This window comes from Scylla paramamosain, chromosome 3 (assembly GCF_035594125.1).
Source record: "Scylla paramamosain isolate STU-SP2022 chromosome 3, ASM3559412v1, whole genome shotgun sequence".
Taxonomy (NCBI): Eukaryota; Metazoa; Arthropoda; class Malacostraca; order Decapoda; family Portunidae; genus Scylla; species Scylla paramamosain.
The window spans coordinates 14,180,244-14,198,228 of record NC_087153.1 but is presented as its reverse complement, the minus strand read 5'-3'; the positions used below and the strand labels follow the sequence as shown (position 1 = coordinate 14,198,228).

The window sequence follows — 17,985 nt, the reverse complement described above, 5'->3', positions numbered from 1 at the left end:
AAACTTTCCAAATGTCTCCTCAAGATAGCGAGCACACTCAAAGTAAGAGTCACTTGGCCTTTTGTTTCCTTCATGGAACTGTAGCCTGTACACCTCCAGCCGCAGCTCGTAAACTCTTAGGATATCTGCCTTAAACTCCTCATAATCCTCCAGGTCCTCAACTGACATTCTGTCATAATCTTCCTAGGCCTTGCCCTTCAACATATTGGCAACAAGGCCAACCCATCTCTCCTGAGGCCAATCAAATTCTGAGGCTTTCTCCTCAAATCTCCTAAACAACAATGTCACCTTCTTTTCATCAAACTCAGGGATCAACTTCAAATTCCTCACCATCTGGCTTTCTACTTTAACTCCTCCTCTCCTTGAGCATGAGGTGAAATGACTTCAGTCCGAGTCTTCTCCAACTCAAACATCCTTTTCTTCTCAACTTCTTCCTTTTCTCTTTCATTTTCAAGGAACTTCATTTCCTTTTTATACATCCTTGCCTTCTCCTTCTCCTCGGCTTCAAGCCTCCTGACTTCTCTAGCCTCCTCAGTCTTCAATCTCCTTTCCTCAGCTTCAGCTTCCAACTGGAGCCTTCTTAATTCTCTCTCCCTCTCGGCCTCAAGCTCCATTCTTCTCATCTTTAACTTAAATCGCATCTCCTCAGACATGCCTTCCGTCTGGAAGAAGCCAGCAATGCTACAGGCAGGGCTAACACGTCCGTGGACGCTGTGTGTGTGGGACTTGGTGTCCTCACGCCGAACTGGGCCAGATTTACACTGCCGCTCCCAGCTGAGGCAGGGGACTCGGATCGCAAGTCACCCCTGCTACCTGCTCTACCCTCCATGGTTTACACTAAATGTGGGCAAGCACAAGACAATGAAACAAACGACAAACCACAAACTGTCTCCCCCGCGTGGCGACGAAGCTCAAAGCTATCCTAGCGAGCTCGCCACTTTCTGTTACGACCATAAATCCCTGCCCCTTCACCAAGCAGCCACACCTGGACTAGCCTCCCTGAGCCACCTCCTACGTGGACTGTGCAGGGCTCAAATACAGGTGTACAGAGTCCCTTGTGACTCCTGCACTCTTTTCACAACGATCGGTCACACAAGTTGAGGTCGCCAGTCTGTTTTACCGAGCCACAGTCAAGAGAAATACTCCAAAAACACTTAACACCCACAGCTGCAGAAGAATCGACAACCACATCTAGGAAAAAGTTAACATACAAATAACTCGTTTATGGTCGAGGTATAATACCCCGATGGGCTTCTGCCCACTGTGACAGTCATCCCACTGCCCAACAGAGTGTTATAGTCTCCAGCCGAGTAGTATCGTTTACTGCCTCCTGGGCGACAGGCCTTGTCAAGACCAGAGGAGGGAGTAAAGTTTACTACGTGACTAATTACTTAGGTCCTCTGCGGCTGAATCGCATCAGCCTGCAGTAGCATTTAAGACAAACAGGGTCACAGACAAGAGACACCAGAAACTACAGCAAAAAGAGTGCCCAAAAACACACAGGAGTGTCAGTCACCGCTCATTGCACCACCTCAACCTGTATTCTCACACAGGGGAGGAGTCACTTCCCTGGGTATAGTGTGTAATTCACAACTACCTTTACTGGCAGGCTACTATGGAGACTCCTATATAAATAGACTGGGGCGCACGGCCAGTAGTGACTCACTTATCCCCCTTAAGGCAACCAACCCGGCTAATTAGTATCCTACCTTAGTCTCCTTCAAATATTAGAGATCACGTCTCTGTATGTCTGCTTCTTCCAAGTGTTGAGTAGTGACTGCCTGGGAAAGCGCTCCAACCACCTTCCCGAACTACTGCTAGGGGGAGGGGGTACAAGGAAAGAAAGGGGGAGGGTGCAACACACAGACACACATACAGACGCACCCACACCCGCTCCCCACGCGGTCTTTACTTGAATAAAACATTTTAATTCTAAAAAGTTTACTGGGGGCTAGATGAACATTGATCATTTCTTTGCCAAGAGCAACTCTTCTGCTGTAAACTATGTGAGATTCAAACTGACTGAACAAAAGGAAATGGTAAATTAATCGGGGAAGGAGAGTCTCTGGGTGAGGAAATTCTTATGGTAAGTTAATGGCAGCGAGTGGCCACTCTTAATCGTACATCAGGCGTTCGTACCCTATGATCTGACCATTTTGAATTGAGCGTTTGGGCGTTGTCATTTCCAGAGGTTCTCCCGCCTGTGCTGATGCCACACTTATACCAAGACACACCTTGTGTCAGATGCTTCCTACCTCAAAATTAAATGGTGTTGTAGTATATATACATTGTGATGCTCTAAAAAGGCAAGTTAGTGTAATATATGTTTTTTTAATGATACTTGCATTTTTTTTTTTTTTTTTTTTTTTTTTTTTTTTTGCAAACACCACAATGTTTCCTCCAAGCGTTGTCACTTTCCCGTGGGTAACCGAGTGAAGTCACACGGCCAGACTGACTGTGTACATGTATAGGTCACTTCCTCTCATGCTGCCAACCTGGTTGGAAGCTACCTCTCCCGCTCGTCCTTCATGTGTTTCTCGATACTATTTGGATAATTCTTTTCACAACACTCTTTGGGGACTGGATGCTTCAGTGGGCTTATTTATTTCTTATATATATATATATATATATATATATATATATATATATATATATATATATATATATATATATATATATATATATATATATATATATATATATATATATATATATATATATATATATATATATATATATATATATATATATATATATATATATATATATATATATATATATATATATATATATATATATATATATATATATATATATATATATATATATATATATATCTTTTTCTTATCATAGGAGAGAAAAAACAATAAATAAATAAATAAATAAATAAATAAATAACTGTAATCTCCGCGGACTGTCTGCGACAGGTGAAGTCCCAGCGAGGCAGTCAGAGAATGACCTGCCTTAGTGGTTGGACCAGACGTCAAATAGTATACAGCATATGTATTACATATGTGCAGCGGCTCTCACTCCCTGGCCGCGCCGCCTCGGTAATGGGAACGAAATAATATGTAGTGGCTGAAGAAAATTTGCATCAGATACTTTTTCTTTTCTAATCCTTATAAGATGATGCTTTCTTTGCACAACGACGCCCTAGCGCTCTAATATTCATTGCGCGGCTCGCGAGCCGCACGCAGCTCATGACAGTTTGATTGGCGGCTCCCCATCCAGGAAGTATATAAATCAATTACTGCCAAAATCCTAATCTCGAAATTTTATATATATATATATATATATATATATATATATATATATATATATATATATATATATATATATATATATATATATATATATATATATATATATATATAATTTTTTTTTATTTATTTATCTATTTATTTTATTTTATTTTATTTTATTTATTTATTTTTCTTGTACAAAAATGTTAATATAAAACTTGCAAACCTTTTGTCTCGAAAGATATTTTAAATTTCAATGGAAGACACTGGAATAAATATCAGATGCTACTGTTCCTCTGTACAGGAACAGTTCGTGTACAGAAAACAGTAGCGTTTCTGCTTCTGTGCGCCGTGGTGATCCGGCATGATGGATCGTTACATAATTAAGCGAAAACGCACTGATAATATAACCGAATCTCAGCCCCGGGAAGCAGAAAGTGAAAGTACAGATGGAGGGGAAACGAGTGGCCAGTCTACCAACAGAAATGCGAGCCAGGCATGTAAGAAAAGGAAAGTGCGAGCGATGCGAGATGAACACCGATAATTTCAAGAAAAATGGACAGAATAATTTCTATTTAAGCTTCATGACACAAATCCACTGTGTTTAATTTGTCAGAAGGAGTATTAGGGTTTTAAGCGTGGAAATTTAGAGCGCCATTTCAGAACCACTCATGCAAACTTTAATGAGCTTTACCCACCTGGAAGTAACCTGACAAAAATAAAATTAAGCAGCTTACTACTTCGATTACAGGGCAAGAAAGACTACTTCACAGAATAACTTCCGTTAGTGAGTGACTGACCGAAGCAACATTGGAAATTGCATGATACTGGCAAAGACATAAGAAGGCGTTTTCTGATCCAGAGATAATCAAGGAGTGTTTCATGGCTTCAGCAGAAATAATGTACGCTGACTTCAGTAACAGAGATGCTATTATCAAGCAAATTAAAGGGTTTCAGCTCTCAGACACAACTGTAATAAGAAGAATTGAAGAGATTGGTGATGACATTCGTGGTCAGTTAATTACAGATTTATCAGTTTCACCCTGTTTCAGTATTGCAGTTGATGAAAGTATAGATGTTTGTGACGTAGCTCAGCTTTGTGTATGGGTTCGGTTTCCTAAAGAGGACTCGTTTCAAGAACTGTTGTGCTTATTACCACTGAAAGGACAAACAAGAGGAGAGGATATTTTGGCAGAGCTTCAAACCCTTTTTAGTGAGAACAACTTGAAGTGGGAAAATCTAGTATCAGTGTGCACCGATGACGCTCTTAGTATGAAGGGGAAAAAAAAGGGACTCCTTGATCTGATGAAGAAGAGTGCAGACATCCCCAATATCGTAGATTTTCACTGCATAATACACCAAGAGGCACTTGTGGCAAAACGTAGGAACCGTGAACTACAAGATGTGATGCAGATGGTTGTAAGAGCAGTGAATTTCATTGTTTCACGACCACTAAATCACCACCAGTTTCACAGACTGTTCGAGGAATATGAGACATAATATGGCGATTTTGTGATGCATAACAAGATGAGATGGTTATCTCGAGACAAAGTACTCGAACGATTTTTCAGTCTCCTTCCTCAGATTCGTGAATTTCTTGTTAGTAAAGGAAGAAATGAGCCAGATTTGGAGAATCCACAGTGGATTATGAGGTTAGCTCTGTTATTACTTGTCATCTCAATTCCCTGAACTTGCAAGTGCAAGGGAAAGATGAGCACCCAGGCAGTATGTTGCGTGCAGGTATTGCATTACAAAATAAGATAACAGAACTATTCATACCTGACAGACAGTTTGCACATTTCTCGGCACTCAGAACAGCCACCTCAAATGACCTGCAGCTTTTGCATCACTTCAGTTTTCATGAGTTTAAAACCGTATTGGTGGAATTGAGAGAAGAGCTTGAATCACGAATGTCATGTACCAGCATCATCTCTAACCCCAGTCATCCAAGATCTCAGTCATGATCATGCTGCCGTACAGTGTGAGATATTTGAACTTCAAGCAAACAACATCCTTCAAGCTAAACTGAAAAACGGTGTCTATCACTTTTGGAACATGGTTTCTGATGCAGATTTTGTAGCTCTGAAGAAATGTGTGCTAAAAGTAATGTCATTTTTCGTAAGCACATTCACATGCGAGTCAACATTTTCGACAATGAACATTGTGAAAAGGAAGCAAAGAAACCGACTGACCAGCGCACATCTTGATTGTCTAACAAGGAGTGCAGTTACAAATTACAAGTACTCTATGAAAAAAAATAAATAAATAAAAATGGGATTGGCACATTTCCACTCCTCACACCATTAAAGTTCCGGTAGAGAGGTATGAGTCCTACTGTAATTATGTAACATTATGTAGGAAAATTATGGGTTTTTTTCGGGTGTGACTTTCAAAGTGAATGTAGGCTACTAAAGTGCCTCTCTTTCAAAAAATTAGTAAGTACCAGTGCCCTAGCGTGTGGGAACCTCCAGTGCCTCAGACAGCGTCAACGGCGACCGCCAAATCCGGGATGCATGACACAACACGCTCCCCAAATTCCTCCCACCATTTAGCTCCTCCTCCACCTCGCGTTGCCAGAGACCCCGAGGCATCTTGGTGCCTCCTGGCATGTCCTAAATGGCCATCTACTTCATGTCCCGCCCGTGCAGGTCATATAAGGCATTGTGTAGCGTGCGCCAATCATCGGCGCCCGGCGGAGTGCTTGATAAACTGGCGGCTCGTGCCTGAGGCCTCACTTGTGGCCCGGTGCAGGGTGTACAGGATGGCGATGGCAGGCATGGCGGTTCTCCTTCTGGTGGTGGTGGTGGCGGAGGTTGGAGCTGACCCGTTCATTCCCCCAAAGAAAGACTACTGCAGGAACAGGTGAGTGGTGTGGCACGGGGGAGTTTTCTGCGAGGCAGGCCAGAATACCATACCAATTAAAAGTAATTTCTTTACAAATATAATCATTGTAGCAAGTTTTCAAAAAACTGCATCCTACAGATTAAAAGATACAGGTTTTCTTTTATTACCTGGAATGCAAAGCACTAAACCCCAGCTCAGATTCCCGTATGAAAGCGCTCCCACCACCACAGATGTTTGATATAAAAATGTAGCTCGCCTGAGATGTTGTGACTTACTGAGGCTTGATGATGAAGCACCGGTCAGGGAGGCACCCTCGTGGGGACTGCATGAGGCACCACCTGTCTGCCTCAGGTGATGCACGCGTGCTTTTGATTCACACTTTTTAAGTGTTCAGTAAAAAAAAATTCAAATTACTCACCTCCTCTTTTACCGAATACCCATCCAAAAAAAACAGAAACTAGTCACGAACACATCCCGGCAAAAAGAGCTTTACTATCTTATTCACGTGACGCTGTGTGTGTGTGTGTGTGTGTGTGTGTGTGTGTGTGTGTGTGTGTGTGTGTGTATGTATGTGTCTGTGTGCGCTTACGCTTGCGCAATGGCGTGCGTTTCGTCAGCAACATGGATAAGGCGACCTTCAGCGGTATTCTGAATACCATCTATAATAGAATTGTTTTACGTTCTTCACCTAAATCTATTAACAGTGGTGTTCCTCAGGGTTCTGTCCTGTCATCCACTCTCTTCCTATTATTCATCAATGATCTTCTAAACCAAACTACTTGACCAATCCACTCCTACACTGATGATACTACCCTGCACTTTTCCACGTCTTTTCATACACGTCCAACCCTTCAAGAAGTAAACAGTTCATGCGTGGAAGCCACAGAACACCTGACTTCTGATTGGGGCAGAGCAAACTTGGTATTGTTCAATGCCTCAAAAACTCAATTCCTCCATCTATCGATTCGTCACAACCTTCCAGACAACTAACCCTTCTTCTTCAGTGATACTCAACGTTCCCCTCTTCTATACTGTCCTTTACTTATAATCTAAACTGGAAACCTCACATTTCATCTTTAGCTAAAACAGCTTCTATGAAGTTAGGTCTTGTGAGTCATCTCCATGTGGTGTCCAAGCATCGGAGATTAATGAAATCAAGTAAGGAAAGAAATTCGTTCATGCTGGGCAATAGCGGCAGCGTTTTAGTGTTGCCATATGTATCTGCATTTTTTCGCGCGTTCATTGATAAATGTCTGGTGACGTCATAATAAGGGATACACACACACACACACACACACACACACACACACACACACACACACACACACACACACACACACACATATATTTATATATATATATATATATATATATATATATATATATATATATATATATATATATATATATATATATATATATATATATATATATATATATATATATATATATATATATATATATATATATATATATATATATATATATATATATTTATCTATCATACATATCTCATTGTAATAATTTTCCTATTATAGTACGACTCTTACTTTTTATAAATCATAAGATACTTATATTTTAAATTCTAAGAATTTTTCAAGGGTTCTCGGATTCGGTTACGGAACCGAGTCCAGCTAGTCCGCCGAGTCCAATAATATGCTCACCACGCGCTTTCCACTAGTGATGGACAGGAACCGATAATTTTCGTATTCAAGTAACCGGTTCCTTGAGCGGGCGGAACCCTTAAGAACTGTTTTCGTAACCGGTTCCGCTGGGGAATCAATAGAACGCAGCTGGTGAATACCCGAGTCTCGGAACCGCCAGCGAGGTGTTTGGCGGTTACCAGGGTGTAGCGGTTCCGGAACCGGCTACAGTACAGCGCGGCTGGTGGATATCCTAGTCTCCGAGCCTCCAGCGCGCTGCTTGGCGGTTACCAGGGTGTAGCGGTTCCGGGACTCATCTAGAATACTGGCGGGGATGATTACCGAGTACTGACTCCCGGTCCCGAGAGACCGAGGCTGGGATGGATACTGAATGGGTGAACCGTTTAGTTGATGTTTACTCTTATCTCACGCAGGATTTAATCAGTAACAAACATGCTTGGGTTTGTATCGACTCGCATATTCAGTAGGATGTCTAGTGCGGAGATGTTTTATTTTTTATATAATTCCATTGCATTTCATCTTGTCTTTACAGACTTAAACATACAAGACAACATCAGACAACGTGTGCTCTATATAATTCCACACTGGGACTGATCTGGTTCACTTCGATGTCATTGCATTGTTAAACTGACTAGGTTTAAGCGTGGTAAATTCTCCTCTAATACCGAGAATTAAGATATGATCGATATGTGCTCCTTTAACACGCTGCATTTGAAAAATCATTGATGCTTGAAAAAATATTACGTTAAACTTCAAGACAGGAAGGATTACAGAATAATCAACATATAAGATATTTTACATATATACGCAGATAAGTTTTTTTTTTATTAACTCATGAGGACAAAAGCTCTCCTTTTGTTTGGCAGTCTTAATTCTTATGACGCGTCACCGGGAGAGCACTAATATATATATATATATATATATATATATATATATATATATATATATATATATATATATATATATATATATATATATATATATATATATATATATATAATGACGTCATAGGATATCTACCAATCAAAGTACAAGAAAAAGATTACACTCATGGCATCAGTAAATTGGTGCCTCATATTGACTAACATGAACGAAATATTTTCATATTATTCACGCAGTTACTTTGAATACTACACACAGGGACACTTACTCATATTTGATTGTATTACACTACTTTGTTCATTAGTGGATACCATTAAATTTTGCAAGACTTCATAAATTATATTAATGATTACATGAATATTTCAAACATTACTTAAATTATGTAACTCATGTGTATCTGCCATCAGTACTCCTCTGGAACCGTTAAGGCGGAACCGGCTCCAAGACTCGGAACCGTTTCCCGCCAAGCCGTACTTTCCATCTGCTTACCCATGCAAGGAGAGCGGGACTTGAACTCGGTTACGGAACCGATTCCAGCGAATCTGCCAGCCTCAGGACTGGGATTCGCGAGTACTCAAGTTACTGAGTCCTGCCCACCCCTAGAAGATAGCGTCACCCCCCCGTGCTCCCTAGTGTGGGTGGGTCGCATGACAAAGGACAAAGATGGGGAATAGGAGAACATGCGTGTGATGCACAGTCACCAGCCTCCTACTATTCAGTACTTATACAGGCTGCAATAACATTTTATTAATCTTGGTTGCTGCACTTCCCTGAAGGAGATGGTTGCAATCTAACTGTGTCATGATGTACACAAATTTCTAATCTTCTAAATGGTAATCCTTTTAATATGATACATTACTGAGAAGGGGAGGAATATATATATATATATATATATATATATATATATATATATATATATATATATATATATATATATATATATATATATATATATATATATATATATTAGCTTACCCAATTGGACGACTACGATGCACGCTGGACTCATCAGTCCCTCTCTCTCTCTCTCTCTCTCTCTCTCTCTCTCTCTCTCTCTCTCTCTCTCTCTCTCTCTCTCTCTCCATCTATCTATCGATCTCTTTCTCTCTTCGTCTTTCTTTTCATCTTCCTTCCCTACTAGTTTCTTCTTTAATAATTTACACACACACACACACACACACACACACACACACACACATCACCAGACATCTACCAATGAACGCACGAGAAAAAAAAAAAAGATCGCAGATACATATGGACACAGTAAAACGCTGCTGGTATTAGCCAGCATGAACAAAATTTTTCCTTACATTCACACGATTTCATTATTTTTCGATACTTGGATACCAGTCTATCGTACATTATACGTTCTACTTCGTATTTTCAGAACTTCTGAAACACATTCTATCTGTAATTCTTAAATACATTCTGTGATTTGTGATGTATTGACACACAACATTAATTATCACTCGTGAGGACTCTGTTAGGACTCGGATAGCAGGCCAGGAAGCCATGGTGGATTCGCCAGACTTGGTTTCGGAGTCGAAGTCTTGGATAGACCTAGCCGCCAGCGTCATGAGCTGCTGAAGTGTGCAAAGTATGGACCCCTGGCAACAATTCAAGTGATAAATTGATCCAGAATAAATCTTTAGATCGTTTTGCTGACTCAACTGGAGGGATGTTGTGTGTGTGTGTGTGTGTGTGTGTGTGTGTGTGTGTGTGTGTGTGTGTGTGTGTGTGTGTTTCCATTTACACATTATACTGGTTATCCAATTTGTGTCCGTCTCTTCCTCTCTGCCTATTTACGCATCTCTCTCTCTCTCTCTCTCTCTCTCTCTCTCTCTCTCTCTCTCTCTCTCTCTCTCTCTCTCTCTCTCTCTCTCTCTCTAACCTCCGCCAGATAAGATACTCACATACACACTTATTTACGTTATTGTGTCAGGTCGCCTCTTCATAACAGGTGGGGAGGATGGGCACACCAGATGGAGAAACGAGAGAGAAAGGAGGAGGGGAGGGGAGGGAGGGCAGGATGGACTTGAGATAGGGCTCTTTCTTAAGATAGACGAGAGTAAAGCCTTCCGGTCATATGTCTTGAAAACATCCCATTCTTGTCCCTCACTCCCACCCCCCTTTTCTCCTTTCCGCTGGTGGTGTCATCTGGGTAGTGAGCCATGTGTTAACCTCAATTACTCACCACCACTATCACCACCAACACCACTACCAGTATCACCACCATTATCATCACCCAGAATGCTTGTAGGTTTAAATCCGGAAATGGAAAACACGATTAATAAAAAAAATAAAGGAATAGAATGTATGTATCAATTTACCTTATCCATTTACTGTATTCACTTATCAGCTTATGTATTTACGTCGTATTCACCTTAACATGACGGACTCTTGCTGTCTCCCCAACACTGCCAGGCTTCCTTCGCCATGCTGTCGTGATGGACGGGACGATGACTGTACCGTTCCCATCAGCGACACTGTCTGTTACTGTGACGACTTCTGCCTCGAGGAAAACGAAGACGATAAGGAAAACAGTAACCACGATGACTGCTGCCCTGACTTCCGCGAGGTGTGCCTGGGGCAGATTCCAGACACCTACTTCACCGGGCGAGAGGAGGGATGTAAGCCTTGGAACCATAATCAGAAACACTTCTGAGCCACAGTAGTACTTTCAAGTTGAAGTTACACGTGTTTTTAAGCTTTTTTTTTTTTACGGTTCTAGTAATATATTAGTAATATTTCTACATTATGAGGCAGGAGAGACACTCCTGAGAACCCAGCTAGTCATCACTGTGGCCTTTAAAAACACTGATGGTGAGGGAGAATGTTTCCGAATACGGGTGTTGCTTTCAATACGACACTTCTAAAATATGCATACTACAAATTAACCAAACCCACATGTTGTAATGATTGCTATAAAAATATTCACAGTAAAGTGAAAAGACAATTCATTCATGAGTCTATGAATCCCGGTAGCAAATTTCCTGTCACTAATACTCCCGCTTGCCCAAAAAGCTGCACCCCCTCCCTGCCGGCCACTGAGAACACCTACACCTTCCCGCTCACCAAACCATCCTTCCTCCTCCTCCTCCTCCTTCACACGCCCTGCCGTTATCCACATCCTGTCTTCCTCCCTCAGCTGTGTGCATCCACAATGGCAAGGTGCTGGCGGCTGGGCAGCACACTTTCAACTGCAATGAGTGGTAAGAAGTGCCGCCTCAATATGCGTACTGTCCTTTTCCTTCGTTTAATGTCTTCTTCTCCCCTTCCATTTACTATACTTTGAATGTTCGGGAAGCACCTAGAGGGGGGCGTGCTCAGAGTAGTCGACATAAGATTTACCAAGGACAGGGAGCCAAATCAACTCTGGGTAGTCATGGCCTGAAGGCATGTGACTCGTCCTCCTTGATTCATGTCTTCAGTCATTTCCCAAATGTCAAGTCTAGATCGAGTTGGGCGGGTCCTTCTTACAAAATTTCCTACGCACTGTGCAAAATCAGTTGAATAGTTAGGAAAACAATGGGAACCGAGGGGTTTTCAGGCGCACGGGTTCCAATCATGGCCACGGTCAAGGACTGGAAGGGCATCCACTCGGGGTAACGGTTACCAAAGGCCAAATCCAAAGTCTTCGGTTAGGAATCACCATCGTAGCCTTGACAGACTAGCAAATCCGGACCTATAACCGAAAATAAAGTTTAGAATGCACACACCATGTCAACTCAACTCCGTCTCTCCTCACTCCACGGCAGCTTGTGTGAAGACGGGCAACTGACCTGCGAGGAGGACCAGTGCTTGGTGGACGAGGTGCTGATACGCAGCGTGCAGCAAAACTCTCTCCGCCGCGGCTGGACGTCCACCAACTATTCTATGTTCTGGGGCAGGAAGCTCAGGGAGGGGTTGGCACTGAGGACCGGCACCTTCCTCCCTCAGACAATGGTAAGCGCGATTGCACCAGTAAAGCTAACCTAGGAGTCAAAATCTCACTTTAGTAGTTAGTGGGACTTGGTTCTCATTCCTGGCCTCCCCCCTGTGCTCCAGACGTACAACATGAAACCCAACCTGCTGCGCCCTGACCTTCACCGCATCCCTATGGAGTTTGACGCACGATACAAGCAGGAGTGGGAGGGACTGATCAGCGGGGTGCGGGACCAAGGCTGGTGCGGCTGCTCCTGGGCCTTCTCCTCACTGGATGTCGCGCAGGACAGGTGAAAGTGTGTGCGCTTATAAACTGATAATGCATCTACTACTACTACTACTACTACTACTGCCACCACTATTTCATGATAATAATGATGATGATGATAATGATAATAATAATGATAATAGTAATGTTAATAAGAGTAACCTAAACAACAGATTGACAGTCCAGGAAATAGTTGGTGAATGGGGGGGAGGGGACTGGGGATGAGTGAAACTGAGATGAACCACATATAGCCGCGAGAACACCCATCCATACATCTGCCCATCCATCCACACACACACACACACACACACACACACACACACACACACACACACAAAGAGAACAATTACATAGTGAAAACTCATTTCAGACTCGTATTTCTCCTGTTAATAAAGAAATATTGTTAACTTATCACTAGAATTACAAAAACACCCTTAAATACCTGTGTAACTTCAGTTAGAGCCTCTTAAAAGTAGTGGAGGTGCGGCACGTAGGTGTTTCAGAATAGGGTCCTGTGAGGCGCAGCGGGGATAAGTAATGTCTCTCTCTTTGGTGTTGCAGGGAAATGATTCTCTCCGGCCAGTCTTCTATTACATTATCGGCGCAAGAACTCCTGAGCTGCACATTCCCGAGGGTGGACTGCAAGGGAGGATACGTGGAGAATGCCTGGGGGTTCTTAAGGAAGCAAGGGTAAGTTTTGGGTCATTTTATACACCGCTGTCAGCTCCATTGACCCTTTCATTGCTAAGACTGTCCTTTGTTAATATTCAGATTAAGAGAATATAAGGCTAATTCAGTCTTTGCTAGGCTACAGAGGTTGCTTATGAGAAGTGACTACAAAAGTAAATCTAAGATAATAAGTCTAAGCATCTGGAGGTGATTCACAAAAAAAAAGTTGTTGAGCAGTACAGTAAAGTTAATGACACACGTACGGACTTGATGCATCGTAGTAATGATTTGGTTATTGTAAGAAATCGAGTAACGCACCACACTCCATCGGTCACTGTTTAGTTTTCCACGAAAGTTACCAGGAGATCCAAGGACTTAAGATTACAATGGGTTAAAAAAAAAATAAATAAATAAATAAATATTTTCCTTCTGATCACAATACCTGAATAGTGTTAAGCTTCCTTGCTTCGATTCTCGTGTAGTTGTTTTTGCTATTGCTGTTGGTGGTGATGCTGCTGTCACCTGAACGAGTTAATGTGAAGCTTTGCCGTGGTGTTCACAGGGTGATGGAGGAGACGTGCTACCCATACACGAGCGGATTCTGCGAGAACGTGCCTTCCTGTAGCAGAGAGTCTAATCATTGTAAGGTAAGCCGCATCTGCGCACACACACACACACACACACACACACACACACATACACTACCCCTCTCTGACGTGAAGCTGAAGTAACAAGGGCATGTTGTGTCCCGCGCGTGGGCAAGGCAAGGGCACGTGTTTCCTGCTGACCCCGTGTTGTTGTGTCTCCCGCAGAAGTACAAGACTCAGCCAGTTTACCGCATTTCCAGCAAGGTGGAGAACATCCAGTGGGAGATCTTGACCGAGGGCCCCGTGCAGGGTGTGTGTGTGTGTGTGTGTGTGTGTGTGTGTGTGTGCTTGATAGATACAGCAATGAACTGCTTTACCATCTAAATACTCAATAAATCAGTATGTTGATAATTATCATTCTAGGAGAGAACATGAAAATACAGGGCGTTACAAAAAGATGTACCCGATTTGAAATTGTTGTATCTGTGCAAGTCTGAACCGACCATGGGTAAATCTCTTACTTGAATCTTTGTTCCCGCTTTTTTAAATACGAGGAGTTTTATTTATACACTGTTTGTGGTTGCAGGGATAAAACGATTTCAAATCAGGTCTCTCCTTTAGAAGCACCTCGTATATCATACCCCATTCAGTCGACATTCATTATTACGGAAACACAAGGTTAATTAGAAAAAAAAAAATAGCACTTCACTATTACTACTACTATTATTACTGATGATGATGATGATGATGATGATAATAATAACAATAATAATAATAACAATAATAATAATAATAATAATAATTATAATGATATTATTAATAATAATAATAATAATAATAATAATAATAATAATAATAATAATAATAGTAATAATACCTATCCTGTCGACTTCCCCCCGGCAGCGCTGATGACGGTGCATCGTGACCTGTTTCTGTACAAGAGCGGCGTGTACAACTGCCCTCAGACTGACGCTCAGGACATCACAGCGATGCACTCCGTCAGGATCGTGGGCTGGGGCGTGGAGTACTCCTCCATGTATGCTCCTGTCAAGTACTGGGTGAGTACTGCCTCTGGGGGCACTGGCCGCACGTGGCGACCAAATGACGGTTCTAGATTTAGATATGTGGGTAAGCTCACTTGGCATGCACGATTTGCAAACACAAATAGAGACGTAGATGAACGGTATGGACTCAGTATTCAGATTGTTAGTGCTGAATCATTGCGGAGCTTTCAAAGAAGATGAAACAAATTTATGGATGATGATGATAGGTGGAAATAAGGAGGTATGCCTCGCACAGGGACTGCCAAGTGTATGCCTGTTGGTTTCTTGCAGCTTCCCTTATTTTCTCATGTTCTTATATAATAATTGTTATTACTCTTTCCTCCCACCACGTGTTCCTTCGCTGCCTCGGCTAGGTGGTGGCCAACTCCTGGGGCACCACCTGGGGTGAGAACGGCTTCTTCAGGATCCAACGCGGCACAAACACATGCGGCATTGAGAGCTTCGTGCTGGCTGTGAGGGGCCGCAAGGACCGCATGGTCAAGCGCAGCATTAAGTCATAAAGCGCAGCACCTCTGTGATGAGAAGAGGGCGCGGCAGGCTGGCACAATCGTCATGGAGCCTGGAGGGAGGATAGGTGGATTCCTAGTAACAATTTATATCGGTAGATTTGAGTGACACACTGTACCAGAAGTTATTTGTTTTCTCGTTTTCTCTCGGCCCATATTTCTCGGCCTAACTTCATTTATTTATTTTTTTTTTCGTTCCTTCAACATGAAAGTTTATTTTAATTTTGTCAGCGTCACTGGCTTAATTTAAGGAGTCTCTATGGTTTCAATAAAACAGAACAACCTCAGTGTGTTTCCATGACAAAGCTTCGAGGGATGCCGCACGATGAGTTCACACACCTTATTCCACTCAAGTGTTGTAGGATTATTTTTTTGATTCGTTAGATGGGCTGAAAAAAAGCTGAACTACAGTGGCCTGTTTGTGCCAGTATAGCATTTTGTGAAGAGAAAATGGGATATTTCTTCTGTTAGTTTGCTCCAGGCAGGTGTGGGCAGGGTGGGAAAGACAGGTGAGAGAAAGAAAAGAAGTAACACGTAAAGATTTGGGGGAAGAGAGAGAGAGAGAGAGAGAGAGAGAGAGAGAGAGAGAGAGAGAGAGAGAGAGAGAGAGAGAGAGAGAGAGAGAGAGAGAGAGAGAATTTCTCACTCACATGATTGGCTTTGGCTGTTCGAGCTATTGCTCTGGAGGATGAATGATAGGACCGCTATAGGCCCTTCTCTTCTAAAAATACTTATTCTTGTTGTAAATAGATTATTTCTCCCGTCTGTGAAGAACACGCGAGAACTGAGGAGTTGCTTCCATCATGTGAGTCTCCCTTGAGAGGCTGAGCCACCTCTCTCTGACCTGAGTCACCTGACCCTACCAATAAGCACCCCGGGTGCTCGACCTAAATGACAACGCCGCAAAGCTGTTATCAAATGCTGTGATATTTATGTAAAATCTAGACTATTTATTATCTTAAAACCCGAACCATTCGTAGCACTGCATGGTTTGATGTGGTAATTAATCCATACTTAATACTTGAATTTCAATAAAAAGTAAAAAGAACGGATATATTCTAGAGAAATTGTGTGATGTGGCAAAGTAGCTAACGGATCTCAGCCCACGCCTATACTTTCTTCCGAGAATAAAAAGAGTATAGTCTGGTTTCACTTTAACTTAGTACTCTGGGTGTTGGCTGTACCTCTCCGCGCTGTTGCTGCCTCAACCCCGGAGTGACTAACCCGGGGTTAGCCTCTGCGATTCACGTGTCAAGGAAACCGGGACGGCAGCGCCGTACGGCCTATAGGCAGTGAATCTGCATGCATACGGCAGTCCTTTTTAACCCTGCTGGACGTGTTCGGCCTACAAAACCATGTCACCTTCCCCACCCACAGATCTGGCACCTTCCCCGATGCCGTGGTGACTGACTTACCCTCTCACGAAGGGCACTGCTCCTCACTCGGTTCCATGGGCAGCTCAGACCACGAGGTCATCCTCACGTGAATAATATAATCCTCTTGAGGCCCCGGGAACGAGAGCACCAGTCGAATCTTGTGGCAATAAGAGGACTCTGACTAGGCAGGACTACGGCGCTGCCTGGCGCAGACAAACTGGGAGGCCCTGATGCAAGGTGACGTAGACCAGCGGGTAGAGCAGTTCCCTGAGGAGGTGCTGCGAGCGCAGATCCGTTGAATGTCCCACAAGCAGCATAAATCAAAGCCCTCAGGCCATCCATGGTTCGGTCCGAGGTGTCGTTCTGCCTCTGACAAAAAAATACCGTTCGTAGCATGACAACAAGAGGCACCCAACGAGGCAGAACAAAGATCGGCACAGGATAGCAGCCGCACAAATGGAGGCTCTCCACACGGAATGAGACGAAGGCAGTGGGGCTTGACGGATTAAGCCCACGTGTGCCCCGAGATGCTCTGGCGAGCTGGCGCGCCCACTTCTCAGATTATTAGAGAATATCTTGCACAAAACAAGTGGCCTTGACTCTGAAAGAACAGCTACTTCGTCCCAGTGCACAAAAAGGGCAGCAGGTCTGAAGCCAAAAATAACCGCTCCATCTGTTTGTTGTTTGTGGGTAGCAAAGTGCTGGAGGAGATAATAGCTGAGCGCCTCACCTCCCAACTCGATAGCCAGCACCTCCTCAGCCCCAGACAGTTTGGCTTTAGGATGGGACGCTCAGCGGCGGACCTCAACCTCCTGCTGACCAACGACTGGAGCAACGCCTTGGACCAGGGAAGACGCACAGCCATCCTAGCACTAAACATCGCTGGGGCGTTTGACCGTGTGGCACGCAATCGGCGTGAGTGGAGACTTGCTGGAGCTGCTGAAGGACTACCTGGCTGA

At 43.0% G+C, this 17,985-nt stretch overlaps 3 protein-coding genes across 3 annotated transcripts; 2 read left to right on the top strand and 1 right to left on the bottom strand.

Annotated features, from left to right (window-relative positions):
- Window positions 1–341: 341 nt before the first annotated feature.
- On the bottom strand, window positions 342–2,486 carry LOC135096334 (MAP7 domain-containing protein 1-like). Its single transcript, XM_063997775.1, has 3 exons — window positions 2,457–2,486; window positions 2,140–2,201; window positions 342–774 (listed from the first exon to the last, which is right to left on the bottom strand). The coding sequence occupies exons 1-3, from the start codon at window positions 2,484–2,486 to the stop codon at window positions 342–344; spliced, it is 525 nt and encodes a 174-aa protein (XP_063853845.1).
- Window positions 2,487–5,736: 3,250 nt separating this feature from the next.
- On the top strand, window positions 5,737–15,937 carry LOC135090932 (uncharacterized peptidase C1-like protein F26E4.3). The gene is made up of 10 exons (XM_063988149.1): window positions 5,737–6,104; window positions 11,057–11,262; window positions 11,781–11,844; window positions 12,391–12,577; window positions 12,680–12,846; window positions 13,386–13,514; window positions 14,056–14,140; window positions 14,306–14,390; window positions 14,984–15,138; window positions 15,498–15,937. The coding sequence occupies exons 1-10, from the start codon at window positions 5,752–5,754 to the stop codon at window positions 15,642–15,644; spliced, it is 1,578 nt and encodes a 525-aa protein (XP_063844219.1). The 5' UTR covers window positions 5,737–5,751; the 3' UTR covers window positions 15,645–15,937.
- Window positions 15,938–17,100: 1,163 nt separating this feature from the next.
- On the top strand, window positions 17,101–17,985 carry LOC135096332 (uncharacterized). Its single transcript, XM_063997764.1, has 2 exons — window positions 17,101–17,132; window positions 17,640–17,985. The coding sequence occupies exons 1-2, from the start codon at window positions 17,101–17,103 to the stop codon at window positions 17,983–17,985; spliced, it is 378 nt and encodes a 125-aa protein (XP_063853834.1).

Coding starts and splice junctions, on each gene's coding strand:
- LOC135096334 (XM_063997775.1), bottom strand. CDS start 2,486: ATGAGAGGAAGTGACCTATACATGTACACA. Junction 2,202..2,456: donor GTGACCTATACATGTACACA/GTCAGTCTGGCC, acceptor GCATCAGCACAG/GCGGGAGAACCTCTGGAAAT. Junction 775..2,139: donor CAAAATGGTCAGATCATAGG/GTACGAACGCCT, acceptor CCCCTGCCTCAG/CTGGGAGCGGCAGTGTAAAT.
- LOC135090932 (XM_063988149.1), top strand. CDS start 5,752: ATGCATGACACAACACGCTCCCCAAATTCCTCCCACCATTTAGCTCCT. Junction 11,845..12,390: donor ACTTTCAACTGCAATGAGTG/GTAAGAAGTGCC, acceptor ACTCCACGGCAG/CTTGTGTGAAGACGGGCAAC. Junction 12,578..12,679: donor CCTTCCTCCCTCAGACAATG/GTAAGCGCGATT, acceptor CCTGTGCTCCAG/ACGTACAACATGAAACCCAA.
- LOC135096332 (XM_063997764.1), top strand. CDS start 17,101: ATGGGCAGCTCAGACCACGAGGTCATCCTCAC. Junction 17,133..17,639: donor GACCACGAGGTCATCCTCAC/GTGAATAATATA, acceptor CTGAAAGAACAG/CTACTTCGTCCCAGTGCACA.